At 40.0% G+C, this 20,802-nt stretch overlaps 2 protein-coding genes across 2 annotated transcripts; both read left to right on the forward strand.

The window, feature by feature from the left end:
* Positions 1-5,045: 5,045 nt before the first annotated feature.
* Positions 5,046-8,457, forward strand: LOC121706686 (homeobox protein Hox-C11a-like). Its single transcript, XM_042088626.1, has 2 exons — positions 5,046-5,904; positions 7,378-8,457. Exons 1-2 carry the CDS (start codon positions 5,202-5,204, stop codon positions 7,608-7,610), a joined length of 936 nt encoding a protein of 311 aa, XP_041944560.1. The 5' UTR covers positions 5,046-5,201; the 3' UTR covers positions 7,611-8,457.
* A 7,480-nt stretch (positions 8,458-15,937) lies between these two features.
* On the forward strand, positions 15,938-20,249 carry LOC121707742 (homeobox protein Hox-C10-like). Its single transcript, XM_042090524.1, has 2 exons — positions 15,938-16,746; positions 19,415-20,249. Exons 1-2 carry the CDS (start codon positions 16,032-16,034, stop codon positions 19,690-19,692), a joined length of 993 nt encoding a protein of 330 aa, XP_041946458.1. The 5' UTR covers positions 15,938-16,031; the 3' UTR covers positions 19,693-20,249.
* The last annotated feature ends 553 nt before the right edge of the window (positions 20,250-20,802 follow it).

The raw sequence follows: 20,802 nt of genomic DNA on the forward strand, positions 1-20,802 counted from the left end.
TTTCTTTATGATGTAGCCTAGCACTTAGTCATTGTTTGGTGAGCTGAATTAGTTAAATTTATTCCATATTTATTTGATCAACGTTATAACCTAGCATACATTGCAATGTATGGTACCATAATCATTTGTCAGCAAAAATAAGAAAATAGCTTATGTACATTACATATAAAATAGTTAGTGTCGAAAAGTCAATGTCAAAATAGGATGTGTATAGACTAATTCCCTTTCAAAATAGGATGTGTATAGCCTAATCCTCGTTCCAGTGATTTAATGCGAAGGTAATGCGTCATCCAGACTAATATTTCTCAACCGGGAAAAACGATAGGTTGACTATCCAAAAAACGCAAAGGCAGACCAAATATGAGTAGATATGCAGTTGTTGCTTTTAGTATGCTACTGGGAAACCAGTTGGAAATGGTAGCTCCATTGGTAGCCTAGTGGTAGCTGCATCCAAAACAAGTTAAAGTTGAAAATGTGCATCATAAGAACGTGTGTACCTGTACGGGAGGTTGTTTCCTAATGCTTGTTGATTTAGTTTTTTATGTGTTTATCCTTTATTTGTAAAAATGTTTTTTTTTTAAATGCGCCTGTTTGTAGTTAATATAGAGTGAATAAAGAAGTACTCGCAGTACTATTGCCTATATCTTTTTTGTTTTATTCAGTAGTGTGTGACCGCATAGCACTTGCCATTGGGCTACCTATTGAACATAGCATTTAGCCTATTATTAAATCCAATTAAGCAGTAATTATTTTTAGAAAATGCAACACCTTTAAACGCCTTGCAAAACGTGAGTAGTCTTTAATTTTATTCATCCTTTTATTAATTAATTCGTTGTTTTGGTCATCCTTGTAACTGCACACAACCTCCTTCCTCCATCTCCGATCCGTGTTCATACAAGACGCGAAGGACATTGACTCTAACGGATGGGCCTCCATGAACTTGTGGATACTCTGTGTGCATGTGGTCTATGGCTGCACACGTATAAACGATCGGATTGCACAGCAGGATCGCCCACAGAAATACTCATAGGCAAGAAACCGCTATGTGTACACTCCACCTACAAAGACTCAAACCACTTAGAATTATTGGATGTGTGTCAGCATTAAGAGAAAAAAAAAAGGCATTTTTAGTGTTCCCTCATTTTACAAGACGCAGGATGACTCCTGTATTTATAAAACTGTGTGTCGGTTCTTTTGATGTGTTTTACACTATATAAATGTTAAACAAATGCTTATCATTAAGGTGGATTATTGTCAACACCGATTCACTGCAGTGGTCAGACCACACCTTAGCTTGTGGCTATTAAATGTTTCTTTCAGCACCAGACGTCGTTTTGCCTGGTGCTATTATGACCAACCAATGTAGCCCAGTGAATTGTCCCTATGATCTAAAGTGTAGGTGACTTTTCTTTTAGGTGTGCAATGCTAACAAGCAGAATTTAAACTAAACCATCTAGTTTGCTATTGCTAATATGCGTTGCATTTTACACCCATACACATTAGTGGGGACATTTGTATTCACAATTTATTCTTAATTGTTCAATTTATTCTTAATTGTTAAATAGTGCATTCAGTGTATGGCACAGTTGCTGACAATTAGACACATCGAATGGCAGATATAATATTACGTTCATCGCCTAATTCAAATGACATGTATGTTATTTAGCTGCTCTGCGGTTTGCTAGGCCCATCTCTTCTTTTATGAATACTACTCTGTTTGGCCCATTGCATTTAGGTATAGGCTATTTAATAGTTCGCATGCAGTGGACACAGTGGGCTTCAAGTGGTGTTTGCATGCATGGGGGCTTTGTGGTTAAAATCTGAGTCCTGCTTACAGGCATTGCTGCTCGGTAGGTTGCCCAGGACCTCAGTGTTATCGAGGGGCTTTTTTCTGACGCTTGAAACTGTTCACAGCTCAGACAAGCGAGTTTAATAGCCTGGCTTACATCCAATTAAAATGATCTGAGCCATGAGGGGACGATAATGTTATTCCACACGCTTGCCACGTTCAGCGCTTGTTTCTAGGCCGATTTATGTGCAGAGGGCTGCAATGGACGCCTAAACTTGACCATTGCCTTGAGAGAGAATCGGCTGCGTTCACCCCTTTTTGATCTCTTACAGGGATTTCATTTTTGTGGGGTTTAAGAAGCAGTCTGTAATTCTCACAGTTTTTACTGGTATAGTAAAGAGTGTCGAGGCGTTGCTTAGATTCCGCAGACAGACACATGTCGTAAAGTCTGCTCCCCAACAGTGTTGTTTTCAAACAGAGAATGGGAAATATTTACAACAGCGCTTGCGTTCTTACAACCGCCGGGACCCGAGCCTATACTGAAGCTGCACAGCTACATCTTACCTGTGCTAACCTCGAATTTATCTGTGCTGTTTTTTCCTTATTCACCATCAAGGAGAAAGACAGCATGCAGTGATTGACAACTCTAGAAAATGCAACACTCAGCAATTTGGTTGACAAAAAATGACTTTATTTGAGGAAGGTCTAAGATCCACTCTTCATCCCCTGGGTCCTATTGCTAGTAGACTTCGATGATGGGGAAATGTTTAGGCATTTCACAATGATATGCGTCCATCGTGAACACACGCTCACAACTCGCATGATGGCTAGTTTGGAGAGGCGTCATCTTCTGATAAAATCAAAACATTTAGCATGATTAAATGAAAATGACTACCCGGAGCCACTGCTGCAATTGCAGACGCTTGAGTGATAGAAAGAGGGTCGCTTAATGGTCATATACGGTAGACTGTCCCAGGAAGAAGATATAATTTTTCATGTCAGGCTATTTGTTTATTAGTTCTACTGTTCCCCATATACAGTTTATGCACTCTCATCCAATCTAATACTTTTTGCCAATATGACAAGAGGAAGACGCATATTGCTGATATAAACCGTATTTGTACCACACACTCAAATTATAGTGTTGTGTTACTCTCACATTAAGATGCATTTATTCAATACTTAAAGATACTTTGTGCGCAATTAGGGTGGGTATCTTGGAATGGATACAGAAACGCCTAATATCCAACATCGATTCAATAGTCGTGAATGAAGCAAACATTATTAGTCCAGAATTGTCAAATGTAGGATATTTTCTGTCTCATGCTCTCTCTCTCTAAACGTGTGACTACTTGTGTCGCGCTGTTGCTATTCGACGTTTTATGGCAGGCGAGTCGCTTGGAGGATTTTAGTGGTCAAATTCAAGTGCTGTCTGGACAGCTGTCTGCTTTCTTTGTACTTGATTGAAGGCGTCTTACACTTCAACCTTTTATCTGTGGAAAAGGGGGCTTTTGAACCAACTGTCCGACGTTAATACCTCGACCACATACCTTCCTATGAAACGGATACTGACCTCAGTCTGTTAGGCCTTTCTGTTTTACTCGGAAAATACGTGCGCAGTTCTTCGTCAGCAAGATTTAAAATATTCAAAACATATCGCGGATTATGTGAAAAACATATCGCGCATTCATGCCATGGCTATAACCAAAGCAGGATGTTTATTGGTGGTGATGTTAACTTTTCACATTTTGTTTTATTTGGTAGCCAGTGTAGCCTATGTGTTGCACAATACTCAGATCAATAATTAGATTTACTGGAAAATATTCTGACGATTGCGAACAAGGACACCCCTGTGACACGGCCTGTGAATTACCAAGGAGTAGCCTATATTTTGTAATTTAGGCGAATTAAACCAACGGTTTTCTCAATAGAAAAATTGAAGAAGAGCTGTGGCATTTGCTATTTTATGTATGCATGGCCTATGTCAGGGAAATACCCATACACGTGTATGGGACATGTTGTGGCAAAGGCATTTTATTCGCGGTTTTTTATCTCGAATGTAAATCTGACAATAAATTCATAAGAATGAAGCGATTACAGTCACAACATTTAAGTGGACATCTTATATTTGTATATTCAAATGCTATTGAGTATGCTAGTCTCACACAATTTGTCAATCAAACAGTCTAAAAAAATCTCCATCTGTAGGGCTAACGCAATGAGGAACAGGGTTAATGTCTAAAAATAATTTTGCATAGGCAAGCGACTGTGATTATACATTCAAATACATATAGTCCCTCTGTCCTCATCTGTCTCCCCCCCCCTCTCTCTCTCTCTCACACACACACACACACACACACACACACACACACACACACACACACACACACACGTACACGTGAGCGCGCGAGCACACGCACACACAAATACACACACTCACACACACACTCTCTCAGATTATAAGAGTTTCTTTGCTGTTGGCCATATACATTTTGCAGGGTCCAAAACTGGCTTTGGGTCTGGTTGTTTTCATCGTACTTCCAGACATGAAAAGTGTCCGTTTAAGCGATGCGGCTGCCTAACATTACCATTAAAACTCTTGGCTAGATTATTAGCCATATTGTTGTGTTTACTGCCAAATCTGAGCAATTGTAATTACACTCTTCTTATGTGGGGTAAATAAATTCTGATAATTCATCAAGTGTTTTAATACAGATGATGGAAATGCTCACACAGGCATCCGACTCTGGAAACTGAAAGATGATATGAATTCATGGGAGAGAAATCATTGACCTGCCCTTTATTGCCCTATATAAAGTACGTAATTATGTTTTGTTAAATGGGTCGTTAGATATGTTTAATTGATCATTTTGATACCTCCGTACGGTCCATTCGGAAAAATAAAGTATGCTATATATGCCTTCATTATTTTACTGAAAGTCGCTCATACTGTGCTGTTGTTGTCAACCTTCGTCATTTTTGTATGAATAAGAGTTAAACTACGAGTTAAGAACGACAAAGAGAATATGAGAAGGTATAAATAGCATCGTAAGTGAGGGTGTAACACACTAGCCTATACTTTGGTGTGGTGCGCATGTGCCATAACATATTCATAATTTGATTGAAGTGTTTATGTGTGTATAGCTGAGACAACGATGCAATGTCTGTCACCAAATTTCATAATGTCCATGCGATCTTTGAAAACCAATCGTTTCAACCTCCTATATCTTACCTAAGTGAACCACTCCTACGCATGTAAGTGTTCCAAATTGATATATGACAATATCTACTTTCGATCACGTGTCTAAGGGTGACTTAGACGGATAGCGCGTCATCTCGCCTTCCCAAATTTTCCCCTTCTGCAGTTCGAATCCAAAACATCTATCTATAGAGCGAGTGAACGGGGAGAACGATGTTTAACTCGGTCAATCTGGGCAACTTCTGCTCCCAGACGCGAAAAGACAGGACTTCCGAGTTCGGGGAGCGAGCGGGCTGCGCCTCCAACCTCTACCTCCCCAGCTGCACCTACTACGTGCCTGAATTTTCCGCCGTCTCCTCGTTTCTGCCACAGGCCCCATCGCGGCAGATTACCTACCCTTATTCCACGAACCTCTCACAAGTGCAACCGGTTCGGGACGTATCGTACGGTTTGGATCCCTCGGGTAAATGGCACCATAGAGGAAACTATGCATCCTGCTACTCAGGGGAGGACCTGGTGCACAGAGACTGCCTTCCGCCATCATCCACCATGACAGAAATGCTGATGAAGAACGAGAGCGTATACAACCACCATCACCACCATCACCACCCGACCTCCAACCACCCGTCAACAGGCTTCTACTCCGGCGTGGGGAAGAACAATGTACTGCCCCAAGGTTTTGACCGCTTTTTCGACAGCGCCCACTGCGGAACGGAAAACAGCTCCATGGAGAACTGCTCGCAGAAGGGGAACGTAGGCAAGCCGGACTCGGCGTCTCAAGCGCCCAACACCTCGCATGGCGCAGCGGACCCGGAAAAAGATCCAGAGGATGAAGAAGAAAACACAAACTCGGGTTCATGCGCCTCTTCCTCGGGCACGAAAGACGACAGCAGCGCTAGCAAAAGCAGCCACTCCAGTAGGTACCCGAAGCTGTAAATGGGGGAGAAAAAAGGTTAAGGGACTAGCCCGGTGTTTTGTCGGTCAGATTTTATGTGGAGTTTTATAAGCATTCAAAGGATTTTATTATAACCTACAAAGCTCTTTCTTCCAACACGAAGAATTTTTACGATGGGAAAGCGCTTTGGAAAAACGATATGTTACACACAGGCACTGCTATCTTCAAGTCTGTGAAATTTTAAGAGCACGCTATTGTGACAAATGCTAACTTTGATCATGAACTTGCGCTGGGCATTTTAAGGGTTGTTTTGCGGGGCCGTCGAGGGTAAAAAGCAATTGGGCAGAACACTGCTTTTGGCGAATGGCGAATTTTAGCAGCCTGCATGCAAAGTAGCCTACTGTCAAACTCTCAAATATAACAGTGGTTGAGTTCATGGAACTTAGGGTAGAATGTAAAATAACTGATTGCCCTGTTGGTTAATGAATAGCATGTATACTGACACCAATCTTGTTCCTCTGAGAAAATATAATGTGCGCAAATAATGCTCTCCTTGGCCACCTAATTGTAGTATTACAACAGTTGCAGCCTATTATTTATAGTGATAAATGTTAAGGTAAGGCAACTTTATTTGTACCCAAGGGTAGATTTGGTTGCTACTGTAATGGATATTGCTACTCAATATTAAAACCCTCCTGTCAAAACTGAACAACATGGTTAACGGATCCCCTGAAATAGCTCAATATTTGTGCTTGATTTGTTATTCATATTTGAAAGTATTCCCTAAAACATTAGTCAGTGTTTCATTCTTTTGTAGAGAAAATTGATTACACAGGCCACACTCTGCAGAAGGGCGCTATTTGTTCCCATTCATTAGCCTGTGTGTGTGTGTGTGTGTGTGTTAGTGACCCATGCTACCCATGAAATGCCTTCGTTACCCATTTGCTGCTGTGTCCCGAAAATGCAAAAAAAAATACCTGTAATGACCAGTTTGCTCGATGTTTGTCCCACTGAACTGCAATGGCAGAAATTCAGATTACAAGATTAGAAAACAATGTTTTTGATATATCTTTTATAATTAGCATCTGAAGCCACGGGTTATTTGATAACATGAAAAGTCGTACAAATGAACTGTACAAATGGTGCACTATGACTTGGGCCTTGGCTTGACAGGACTTATTACTATTTCATGTTCCATGATTGTTACAGTCATTGAATAGATTGTGAAATGGGCTGTAGAATACTTCTGTGAGGCAGTGGTGTGAATCATCTGGTATGGTTAGAATGTGTGTAACAGTGTTAATTTTCCATTCATCCCCTAGTAATTTGGTAGCCTACTTGGCGTAGTCGTTATTTAGATATCGTTTAGCCTTGAACATGTCGCCTATGGTGCGTTTGTGTCACATCACATCAGAGATGTTGTTGACCTTGCCTTCTCTGTTTTCTCTTTCTTTCATATCTCCGTTTATTTTTGCTCTGGTTTATTGTCTTAAGGTACCCCTCGGACGAGGAAGAAGAGATGTCCATACAGCAAGTTTCAGATCCGCGAACTTGAGCGAGAGTTCTTCTTTAATGTGTATATCAACAAGGAGAAACGACTGCAGCTTTCCAGAATGCTTAATCTGACCGACCGGCAAGTCAAAATCTGGTTCCAGAACCGCAGGATGAAAGAGAAGAAATTGAGCCGAGATCGCTTGCAGTACTTTTCCGGCAACCCCTTATTGTGAACCGTTATGTCGAATTAGCTATGGAGAATCGTATTCATCATCATTGATTGTTCAGATGAATTCGTCCTTGGATAAAGCTAGCGCCGACTTCAGCTAAAAAGCCATGTATGGTTGAATGAGGGGACTGGAGGTGGTAAACAAGCCAATCGATTTAAGTTGTATTTGTCGGCATGTCTTTTGCTACATACTTCAAGATCCCATTGGTCTTGCCTCTTGTATTGAAAGATCTTTAGACATACGATAGTAGGAAGACTGGTTGGTTGCGCGCAGGCATTTTTCAGTGGGAGAATTTGTGTATAAACCTAGGCCTCTGTTATAGTTGGCATAACGGGTGAAAAGATCGTTTAAGACGTGTCCAACTATGTGAACAGTTTCTTGTTATTTACCGAATTGTATGTCTCAATTTTCTCTTCAAAATGTAAAATAAGACCATTGTCTTCTACGAGCACACAGCCCTTTTCGTGTTTTTGTGGATAATTTCTACAAAAATGAGGTGTGTTAGAGAGCCACAGATTCAGCAGTGGCTCTTGTCAAATTCCTCGCAGGACTGTGATGACATACTTTACGCTGTAATGGTAAAGAGACTATGCAATTGTGTAGTTTTGATTGTAAATATGTATTTTAATTTCATAATTACTTTTTATCTCGTTGCCGAATTGCTATTTCTGCAAGAACTGAAATTGTTTGGAAGAATGTAAGGCTTATTGTTCGGCGCCATTGTAAGCTAATTGTGTAATGCTTGCTGTTTACATGTTATGCGATTGATGGGAGGATAAAGTCGTTGCATATATGCATCAAAATAAGAATGTATAATACAAAATAAACAAATATGCGATTCTTAAATTAAGATGATTCCAGCATTCTGTATGAATTATTTTGACATTAGTGTTTTATACATGCATTCAATTATTTGTAGGGGGTTATTTAGTTCATTCTGAAATGTATTGTAGTGCATTTAATAGTTTGTTTCATCCTGTTGGAATGTATGCATGTATCACATATTGGCCTTTTAGTGAACACCCCCGGGCCTACTGACTGTCACTATTTAAACTGCTTGGATTAAGTCACTCCAGTCTCACGTAGACCTAGAGGTGAACAGTGAAAAGAACGGATTAAATCGTCACCTGTGAACAAATAGCTTATAACCTTTACACTACATTTATTCCCGGGGGGTCGAGAGCAGTAATTCCTTGACGAGCTGCCATTAAAGTATTTTAACAGTAAAATTCAGAAATCAGTCTAATCACAATTCACCTACATCGTCAAAAGCCTTAATGCTCTTGTTGTGTCTAGCAGAAGTTTTAGGGGAAGATTGATGGGAAACATAGGTCCTATATGGCCTTTGAAATCGCTACATTGTAATTGGCAAATCAGAAGTGTTTCCTCTCGCAAATCACTAATAGTGAAAAAGCCATGTTGTTCTTAATATACCTCTCCGAGCTTTTAGAAAACAGTTAACAACTATTAGGGCAATTTTTTATAATTTGTCATGGCAGTGAAGTCGATCGCTCTTTCTTAATCATTTGGGGATGTTTTTTCTTCAAAAAATGTCTGCAAAGAGTTAGAAGAGCTTTGTAATGCTGAATTGGTTTTCGTCCAGGTATGACCTACGTGTAAAGGAAACCACATTTGTGTGTGTGTGTGTGTGTGTGTGTATGTGTGTGTATGTGTGTGTATGTATGTGTATGTATGTGCGCGCGCGTGCGTGTGTGTGTGTTTGAGGTGGGAGCTGGGCACTAAAGGAAATATCCAGCGGTCATTTGAAAACTCGTCCAGTCTAGACACTGTCGTAAAGACCAAGGCACTAAATAGCCATTTTTCTCTTAATTGCACCCTCTGCCAAGAGGAGTGAGATTCCTTCCGCCGTAAACAAGCATAAGTCGAACATAGTCACATAGTCCATGCACAAATATGGTTAACGATTTTGCGCGTAGATATTCATGTAATTTTAAATAATAATACAATTGTCTCATTGGTTGTCATGGGGAAAGTCAGGGATTTAACTTTTAAACACAAACTGGCGTGGACCGACCGAACAGATTTGATGTGGTTTTAAAATTAGTGTGTTCGCACGACAAGGTAACAGACGCCTATTTATAAATGCATACACTGCTATTTCAATCCCTGTCGAGTTCACCTACTGCTTATATGGTTGCATGCAGAGGGGAGATATTGTCTTTGAACTTCCGTGAAGTCAAGGCCATCACCTTTAACCCTGCGCAATAAAGCTCCATCTGAGAGTGGCTTTACCCCCGGAAATGTGGGGACCGAGGGTAAAGCGGGCCAATCAGGACTGGGCGAGAGCCGAGAGGTGGGGGCTGTTGAGAAAATCCAATATTGCCTTGGTAACATTGTGAAAGGGTTGCAGGTATGACCTTCTGACCAACCTAGGTCCAAGATAACTGTGCTGCAATGTTGAGGCCTTCGCCTTGGCTGGAAAAAAGTTTAACTGATATCTCTGGACTGCATATTGATTCATCGGTGCACTTGAATTAATATACTTGTCAAAATGAAAAAGACTGTCTATTAATACAAACTGAATAATTCAGACCATGTTATACTTAAACCTATCCCAAGTAGGTTATTCTAAAGGTAAGGTGGATCACAAATCCATGCAATCAAAAGGGCACGCACACGTACCATATATCAATGGTAAAGTGTATTTTCTCTCAGTTAATGCGTCGCCAAGTGTCCCGTATCCTCTTGTTGTAATTATGATATACTGTAATTGCGTTACAAAGCGTCTTGCGCCAATACTGACTTTATGGGTGTCTGCAACTCTGCGCATAAACTCGAGTCAAATCGCCCCCTATTGTTTGGACCGTTTAGACTCGGGCATTGTACCAATGTTGTCATGTAAGGTCTCTAGACTCTAGAGTATTTAGTATTAACTTACCCAAGGTATCTTTGTTTTGGCATAGAGGTTAAACAGGCCTACCAAGTTCAAAATCGACCTATATATGTCCATTTAAGATCGAAGGTGCGCAAAGTAGGCTAAACCATTCTCGTATTGGTATATTTAGACGATTATGTCAAGGTGCGCCCCCCCCCCCCCCTCTCCCTCTCTCTCTCTCTCTCTCTCTCTCTCTCTCTGTGTGAGTCGAAGAACTACTATGGGGTTGGGGGGCCATCAAGAATCTTGAGCCACTGCGCTTAAATCTCGCCAGGAGTTCTTAGACCTGGCCCACAGATTTTCACGACCACGGACCATTTTCCCTGGCATCATATTGCAGGGCCCCCTCCTCCCCAAGTCCCGCCTCCTTGCCCTTCTTCATGTTCTGTCTGCCTATGAAGCTGGCGTGTTTGGACTAAAAGCTGAGGTAAGCTTCCACATGTGGAGGGCTCTTACGCCACTCAAAGTGGAGAGGAATGCTCTCCATCCTTCTGCAGTGACGTCATAAAACGGAGTTATACGAATTGTTATCAGGGAGGGGCTATTCCCAACATACAATTAAATGAATGATTATACTTGGCCTCAGAGGACGGTTTGCCTTGCTTTGAAATGTGTGATGTGTCACTTTTGGTTTGTTGCTACAAGGCGAGGTTTCCGCACAGAGAAAACAACATTTTGAAGCCAAGTGGATACAAGAAACCATATGCTGGCTGTAGAAGAAAGTCATGATACGGGAACAGATATGCGAGTACCATCTGAAGCAAATAGCTTGACATGCCGTAGATTGAACATAGAACCAATGTCTGAGCAGAATTAATTTCTTCCGATGTCCCTGTAGATCATACATTTTATGGTTGTACAAAACGCGTTTTACTTCACAGAGGATGCTGTGTACATAACATGCATCACAGCTCCAGATTTTTAATCGCACAGAGGGCGTTGTAATTGTTCTGCACGTTTTTGAAACTAACAAGAACAAGCGCTCGTGACCTGAGATGCACATACTCTCGTAATGTACAATTGCCAGCAGACTGCCGAAGCTTATCTCCAAGTGCGTTAAGGTGCGCTCCAAATTTGTCGATGTCTTACGAAGGCCTTTATAACTGAACGATATGTGTAAACTTTAGGTTATATACATGTGCACGGTTCTATGTCCAATTAAAAAAAATAACAAAAAGTAATGGTGTGCTTTCAACTAGGCCTATGGTAACTATGTTTTGGTTTGTTTTACAGTGCCGTAATTCAGAATGCCTAAAAAGGTGACAAAGAAATACATACAGAAGTAAAAACAGATAAATTACCAAGAAATAATTTAATTTAATTTGATTTTATTTAATTTCAGCAGCGTACATGGGGACATAAGCTAGTACGTTATTGGAACGCACGCGTGTCTTTGCAATCACACAACAGGCGGAATTTCTATTATATTTAACTGAACAAGTTATCATACACTGCAAATTTCTGATGTCGAGCCATTCATTTGTAGCTACCAGTTCAGCCGTTTTATGATTTGATGTTTGTCGACGAGATGTGGGCTTTCTCCAGCCAATGAAGACTATTTTAACCCTTACCTATACCCAGGAGCTATTTCGAGGCACAGATTGCTGAGGTCTGCCTTGTAGTCTTCTCAGAAAGTATATCTGTCAATGCTGAGCTTGATTAAACATACTGCAATCACATGATACTTTCCTCAGACAACATGATTACTTAGCTGCAGTAAAATGGCTTCACATGACCATATAATAAGGTAGTATTTAACATATATTGCCTAGAACAAAATGCATAAGCTTACATTAGGCTATGCTCGATAGCAATGCTTGAAAACGAATGTTTTTTTCCAACACTAAGTTTCGTCGCTGTAATGAATCAGTAATTAAAACGGAGTTCAGATGAAGACCTTAACTCCACCAACACATGCACACTTGGTAGCAAGAGATGATATTATGTTTTTTTTTTATATTAGTTGACCGTTCAGAAGTCTGAGTTAGCATATATTCTACTAGAGGAACCTGGTGCGTTGGTGGATAAAACACACAATGTCCAACAGTGAAGAAAATAGTGTTTGTTTATTCATCTATTTTTTACCAAATGCAATATATAAAAAACACACCATTTTTGGTGGCTTTAGAAAGAGTGACAAGAGTGATCAGACGTTTTAGACACACTGGTCAAAGGCGGTTCTGCAACAATGTTTTTTTCTTTCATAAATGGGCAGTTGGGCAAAGCCAATCCGATCACAAGGATGAGGCAGAGAGAGTCTGTGTATACCCTGATGTTTTGATTCCTGTGGATGCGTAGACACGTAGCTCTTGATTTAATTGTTAAATTGTTGCATGTTCTTGAATTAAGGCCAGCTTCAGAACAGGTAGCCTACTGCTAATTGTACAGACACACTCGCACTCAAACACACACATTGAAGACTTTCATCCGAAGAACCCTTGTAAGTTAAGACAAAACATACGGAATAATCAATAAAGTCAGCATAAACGAGACTAAAGTTTCAACCGTCAAAAAGGTCAATGGCACGCACAGGTCAGTCTATCCTCCAATACTTCACCATGTCTGCACTGTGCTGAATTAAACGAACCCAATTGTCCAGTTTGTCATAAGACACCAGGTTTTAGGCTACTAGTTTTTCAGGACCCATCACACAAAGCCTGTGATGCTACAATATGTATCTACATCAAGCTTTTCATTTTAATGTATTCTACTGCCATTATAATATAGTAGGCTACTAGTCTCTGTGTAAGTCTTGACTGAATAATAACCAAATTATCGAAGTGATTTGAATGCATTTTTCCGTACCGCAGGCTACAGAATGTTTGTTTTAGAGAAAGCAATAACAATGTTATTGGGTTATAATAATAATATTACAAGGCCATTTAAAACATTCATTATTTGTCGGAAAAATGTAATCTGTGCTTAGTGTGTTTGGTTGTTCTTTTTTAAAAAGAAGAGCTAAAACCTGATACTTCAATTTAGAACTGAACGAATAGCCTAAATAATGAGTTTAACATAACAAATTGCACCTGCTTGCACATGTAAATATTTTAGTAATCTATCTAAATTGTGCTTGTGATTAATTATCAAACATATTCCATCTCAATCCTAATGTGTTGTAAGCTATCTGTAACCTAGTCTATTAGGAAGAGTAAACGTAGCTGAAATGTAAAACATTGCCTTATTTCGGCTTAAAAAATGCTATACTGACGTGCTTGTATTTTTTCAAGTCACCCTATTTTTACCCATTTCAGTGCTAGCCTGATCTCAAAAGATTTTCAACCGGTAAACAAAATAGGAATGCTTGATTAGAACATTTGAACACTTGATTAAAACAAATAAACAAACAAACACACACACACACACACACACACACACACACACACACACACACACACACGCACACACACACACAAGCTCGCACAGAGAGAGAGACCACGCACACACACGCGTGCGCGCGCAGATAGACGGATACGCACATGAACTCTCTCACACAGATAAACACATGGTTCCACCGCGACTCTTTGTGATCACAGAAAATCTATCTGAATCGAACTTAAGTCTTACTAAAGCCTACACATGTAATCAGAATACACCATTCCAACAAAAGACCTCTAGGAGGGGAGGGGGTCTGTGCAGTTTGTGTTGGAATGGCGGGGTCAGTGTTATTGACCTCCGTGTCGGCGCCATTGAAAGCGAGCCTGCACCTTTATAGTTACTGAAACCCAAGGACATGAACCAAATAAAGTTACAGTGTTAGAACTTTTGTCGGGAAATCATACACCATAACCAAGTACATTCTTCGTCTCAATGTATTTGTTGTAGAGGAGAGTGGGTTTCCATCCTAAGCGTTTAAAACTATAAAGACGCCTTTTTGTATTTATATTATTACATTTTTACTTTCACCCGTTTATTAGGAGTAACAGACTTGTTAAACAAGTGTCTTTGGTTCTAGTATTAGTAGAAGATTTTATAGCCCGTATTTGTGTTCCCTATTTGCCTACCTTTTTTCTTATTTTCACTGAGTGTAGCATAAATTGAATGTGGGAAGGAATTATTGTTTTTCTTTTTTTAATTGAAATAAATAGCTCATTCACATTTTCTGGCGTAGCGGATATTTTCCATTGATTAGTTCGGACTGATCACTACTAGAAAAAATAGCTGTATTTGTAGCCTAAAGAGCTGATCATCTGAACAGCTCAAAATAATAAAATACAATGCAGAGAAATAGCGTTTAATAGGAGTTCCGAGAAGATATGTCTTCGGCGAAAACTCTTCAGCACCTCAGTAGCTTTTTAGTTACAGAGTAATCTTCAAATAGAATAAACCACTGAACAAGACTAGTTGGCATGTGCACCATAAAAACACATATAGAAATAGAACATTTGTTCAAAAAAAAAAGTCCTAGTAAACGGTCAATCCCACAATTACTATCATAGTAATAACTTGTGGTAATGATGCAATAAAATAATTACAAGGCGATCTTAGGGTAGAGTTTTTTCACCCATGTATTGTAAACAAAATATAGATAACCTTGATTTAGGTAGCACATGCGGTTACTCAATTCTAGCGTTTAAACAATTATTAAGGCAATCACGCGTCATGCATTCTTTTATGTCCATCCAGTCACGACACATTAACATGGGTAGAGGCAACATAATATATCGTATTATGTTGTATTTTACATTTCAATACAACTTATACATAGACTAACATTATCTTAACTTATTTTAACTTTTTCGTAATATTAATAGTGTTGATTAATTGTAAGCTTTGTTGCATTTTTGCGACATCCAAAGATGCTTACAGTTCATTTGCTAACTGTTGTATAAATTAGACTGTATTATAACATTTTAATTGGTTGCAACTTACAAAACTGCAGAATATTGCGAAACTGAAACCATAATCTCGAATGAATGGGTCTAGGTCGTTTTCATCATCTTCGCAAGACTAAGAGTACATTGCACCAGGATATCGGTCTAATTAACCTCATTCTTCATTTGAATATCAAATATGAACTAAAAATAATGAACTCATGCTCTTCTATTAGGAGAAGATGTCAGACTGCCTTGCAAGAACAGAGTGAAATATTCTATCCTAATTTCAATTTAGGTAGTTTTGTTTGTTGAGATTTACCATTCCTCCTTGAGCTTGAATTGGAACAACACCATCGACTATTTCTTTGTTCTCTGGCCTGCATGCAGTTACTACATTTGGCCTGGAAGATGGCACCCTTGCTCCGCGCAACATCACAACGCTCAACAACTTGACCCCTTTGACGTCACCTCCGTCTGGCGCATCAAGGCCACTTTCAAGCTCCTATTGGTCTGACAGTCACGTGGCATGGCCATATCTTCATAATTATGTCGCTGATGTTTTTTTGACGTCCCGCTCCTTACCCCTCCCTCCTCCCTTCTCTCATTGTTCCCCTCCCTTCATCCAACTCAAATATGTCACCCTCTAACTATCATAATCCTCTTGGAAGCATCTGCGGCGTTGTATCAAAATAAGAGCTGTAGGGTGATAAAATGGAATGCCCGAACGGCATGTCCGCTGCCAGCGCTTCCCTCCGCATGAACACCCCCATAGAAGGACCCGCCGCCTGCAGAGGTGATAGCTATTTCGGCAGTTCCGGAATGTTCGTGCAAAGCGCCGAGTATGACTGCTCCTTGGTGAGAAATTATGGAATCGCGTCTCTCGCTAAACGGAGTCACCATTCCCAGAGCGCACTGGTGGGCGCATATCCCCATCAGCACTATGTATTGCCAATGGACACTTTAAGAGAAGATCAAAAAAGTTGCCTATCCGAGCAGCCTGTTGCCCGACCTTCGTTTCTAAGTCCTTTGTCATCGGGCGGTGAAGTCTCCATGAATCCCCACTACCGTCCAGACAGTATCGGATGTAAAGAGACTGTGGAATCCTGCACGTACACTCAGATGACAGACATCAGTCGCTCCAACCGACTCCAAGATCCCGAAGAGGACATGCCAAGTTCGCGCCTTCAGTACGCGGGCGAAAACACACTCCAAATCAGCGGGTTAAAGTCGGGGTTTCCATCCGTCCATGTACCTGACCATGAGACGCTGGCTGCGCAATCTATCACCAACACCTGCAAAGTCAGTTTGAACTCCAGTTCACACGAATTTAAAAACGGCGATAGTGACTCGCCTAAAAGACTATCAGAGAAGGAGAATGTTCTCAAGACGGACTGTAACACAGATAATTCAGACAGCGAGGTGAAAGGTAATAACATGACACACACTCAGACATACTAGGACGAATTAGACGCACATAAACACTCAGACTCACACACACAAACAGTACACACTGATCCTGTTACCCTTTACAGTTACCCAACTCTTTTGTAAATACACACACTCGCACCCCTCCCTCTTTCTTAAACATAAAACATGCACGCACACACACACACGCACACACACACACACACACGCCAGCATGCACACAAATGTAGACACACAACTACGTTTCCTTCTCAAATCTGTATGTGCCATTTCGTTTCCTGTATTTTCTTTTAGGTCTTAACTAATAAGAAATTCAAATAATACCAAACACACACACACACACACACACACACACACACACACACACAAACACACGCAACAGATTAAGTAATTACGTTTATATTTCAAACATACACACGCACACCCAGGACTATACCCTATATATAGTCAGATATAATATATAGCTGACTAGTTTGTTTATTTCACTATCAGGCACTACTTCAAAATGTTTTGTGTGTATGTGGAACCCTTGTCACTCTAAAGGTGAGATCGATAACATGCAGAGACAAAAACAAAACTGGCCTTTCATAAAAATAGCCAGAAAATGTCTACACAACCTTTTTCTTTCACTTCGTCCGTTTTACGAGTAGTCTAATGGGTGTATGTGTGCCACGACAAGCAAATGAGCTAGTCAGGCTACTAATAAAGATTCCCATGTTTGTATCATCTTACCATGGCTCCATACCAGTGCCGTGTTTTGCGTTCAAGCGCATGATAACGAGGCCATATAGTAGCTAACAAGTATATTCGACTCCTTAACAGTTTACAGCCCTAGAGATATAATTAAATGCAATTTTGTAGAGATATGACACCTGACATTTATTTACACGGATACATTAGGTTACACAAATGTTGATATTACGAAGTAAGCTAGTAGCCATTTTAGTGGACTCCTAGAATCCGAAATAATAATAAAAAGAATGATACTATCACTTTTCGTTAATGATAAATGACACATACCTGCAACATATTTTGCACATTATAATGTTTTATAAGAAGGTAATTTCTACTACGAAAAATAGCAAAAATAGTGTGGGCTTCAGGTATGAAGAATAGTGTGGGCTTCAGGTATGCTTCCAGCTTACCTTTATTTTGGGTTAGGTCTACCTCAAAATGTAAAAGCAGTCACGTCAATTTCCCCATCTTTACTCTTTAAGTATACGATTGAATAAAACAACTTTGCTTTTGGCCATTTTAGAAGAATTAAAACGTGTAATTTCTTCGCGATTTCTTGTCCATGATAACAGTGACCGTTGTTTTAATACTGTGATCGGACACAATATTAAAGCAGCACGGCGTTACAAATGTCAAAAGTTATGTGGCCTTATGGCTTCCCAAGGCTAGGCTCATTTAAACATGTATTCGTTAAAATGTTATGTTTCTATATGAGAGCTTGACCTTGGCTATGTCGTTTTATTTGCACGTCGCGAAAAACTGTGAATAGGTTTTGTAGTCTACTACTGTCTCCTTTTACTTCAGATCACACTGTTCAATGATAAGTAATTGTAATTGTAATTGATAAAAAAAGGTAGTGCAATTGAAAAACATTATTATTATTATTATTATTATTATTATTATTATTATTATTATTATAAGTGGTAAAATGGTTAATTGTAGTAGTAGTAGTAGCAGTAATAGTAGTAGTAGTAGTAGTAGTAGGCTATTGCTATTGCTTTTGTTATTGTTGTTATTACAGGCCTACTATTGTATTGTTATAGGCCTAGCCTACTACAACAGTTTATGCATGACCATTTACAGCTCTAGAAATATTAATGACATCAAAGAGTAGCTTCTAAAAGAAATATTGACTTTGACCAATGCCAACAGACATGAAGCTAAAGGATAATAATTTTTTTCTTAGAACGTGTGTGGGTTGTATCAGAAAATAATAATGCGTTTTATTTGTTTGTTATTTCTCATTTTGAGTGGCATAATCTTGGATAGACAATCTATTGTGAATTGTCTTATTTTTTAATGGTTCAATACACTGTAAGCACAACGTGAAACAGTCGGAATCTAGGTTTGGGACATTGAACATCTTTGTTCCGTCCAAATAATAGTGTTTCCTGTTTTTTCTCTCTTCCCTGTGAATGGAATGACTCGTTTTATTATTCGTCCTGCTGAGCCATGTAATGCAGGCGGAAGTCAATAACGTTTGGATAAGAATCTCTTTCGCTTGCGTTTATGGCTCGCACAACGGGACACACAGACATTGCACATAAGACCACTGCACTGTAGGCTAATATTTACAGACATTTAATACCCCTTCTCATTGAATATAGCCTGTGTCCATTCATTAACATAAAAGCTAAAGCCTCTCAAAATACCAGAGTATTTTTAACAGCACCGGTTGTGATCGTCTACCTATTTTTTTTATATAGGCTATATATATATATAGAACAATAGTTTCCCGAAAGAGTGTCCATTGTGATAGCGGATAGCCTATGATAAATATGGAAGGAAATCATATGCCTCTGTTGACAGCAAGGTGTGTGTGTGTGTGTGTGGGGGGGGGGGGGGGGGGGGGGTGAATGTAGGCTATTGTGGAACTAGAAACACGGTTATGTTTCAGTGTATTTGTTTTTTTCTTTTCTTTTACATTTTAACAGATGAATCAAAACCGGAGATGATCGCAAGTAATTGGCTCACAGCGAAAAGTGGGCGAAAGAAGAGATGTCCATACACCAAATATCAGACACTGGAGCTTGAAAAAGAGTTTCTCTTCAACATGTATCTTACTCGTGAGCGCCGCCTGGAGATCAGCAAGAATATCTCACTCTCCGACCGGCAGGTTAAGATTTGGTTCCAGAACCGACGTATGAAGCTGAAGAAATTCCACCGGGAGAGCAGGGTGCGAGAGCTAACATCGGGTTATGACTACACCTGAGCAGCACTCTCAAACACACCTATGCATTTATATATGTTCACATAGCTTCCTGCAGGAAATTATGCAAACAGAAACCGTCACAGTAACCCAAGAGAAATAAAGTTACCACATTGTCTACAACTGAGTTTTCCCTCTTTTCATAGCTAGAATATGGCGCTTCCTGTAATATACATATATGTGCATAATATCATGCGTTTTGTATTTGCCTGATGTGTGGTGTGTGAAACCAGACAGGCCTGTTTGCTCTGGATAAACCTGGGCCTCGTGAATGATTAAATATTTGTCGGCATGTCGTTTAAGATGTAATGAGACTAGTATACATTGCACGATTTTAATCTTAATGTTCATATGTGTCTGTTTTACGATTAGGTGTTATGGTTTCATCTAGTCTTTGTTGCTTGCATATCTGGCATAGAAATTTGAGTATCCCCCTGTGTACTTTGAATGAAATGCATGCATGCACTTCTTTGGCACATCTCCTACATGATTCAAATATTTGAAACGATGAGGGGCCTGTTTGACAAGAAAAAAATAATAAAACGCGTTTTGGAGCATTATCTCTCCCTTCTGTCCTTCTACTCGGTGTCGTTTATGGTCGAAAGAAAGGAATGAAAGTGAGGGAGAGAGAGAGAGAGATCCCGGTAGTTTCAATGGAAGTGGATGAGCGACCATAACGTTGATTTAAATATTAGCCAGGTGACCACAATAAGTCAAGGTCATAAAATAGTAATGTCAGTATGGTCGGAGTAGAGCGCCCGAGCAGGATTTTATGATCTGCAAATATAATGTGCAGCCGCCGCAGTAAAGATGCGTTTTAAAGGTGAGGAGGACGGGCTTAGCCACGGAGAACAGGCTGGGGATGGCGCTCTGTATTACGGCACACAAAGCTATGGACTCTCCGGTTGTTGAGAGTACGGTGTTCATCCTTAGACGAGGAACAAAAATCCACGGGGATATGACATTAAGGGAATGGATACGATGGAACACAAGCGACGGGAGGAGGAACACGGGAACGCGGTCAACGCTCGCCAGGGAGACGGACGGCGAGTAAGGTAGGACCAAATGCTGGCACTACTTTTCTTTGGTTTGGATGCGAGCACGTTTGGCTGT

Source organism: Alosa sapidissima, chromosome 4, assembly GCF_018492685.1.
Source record: "Alosa sapidissima isolate fAloSap1 chromosome 4, fAloSap1.pri, whole genome shotgun sequence".
In the NCBI taxonomy this organism is placed as follows: Eukaryota; Metazoa; Chordata; class Actinopteri; order Clupeiformes; family Clupeidae; genus Alosa; species Alosa sapidissima.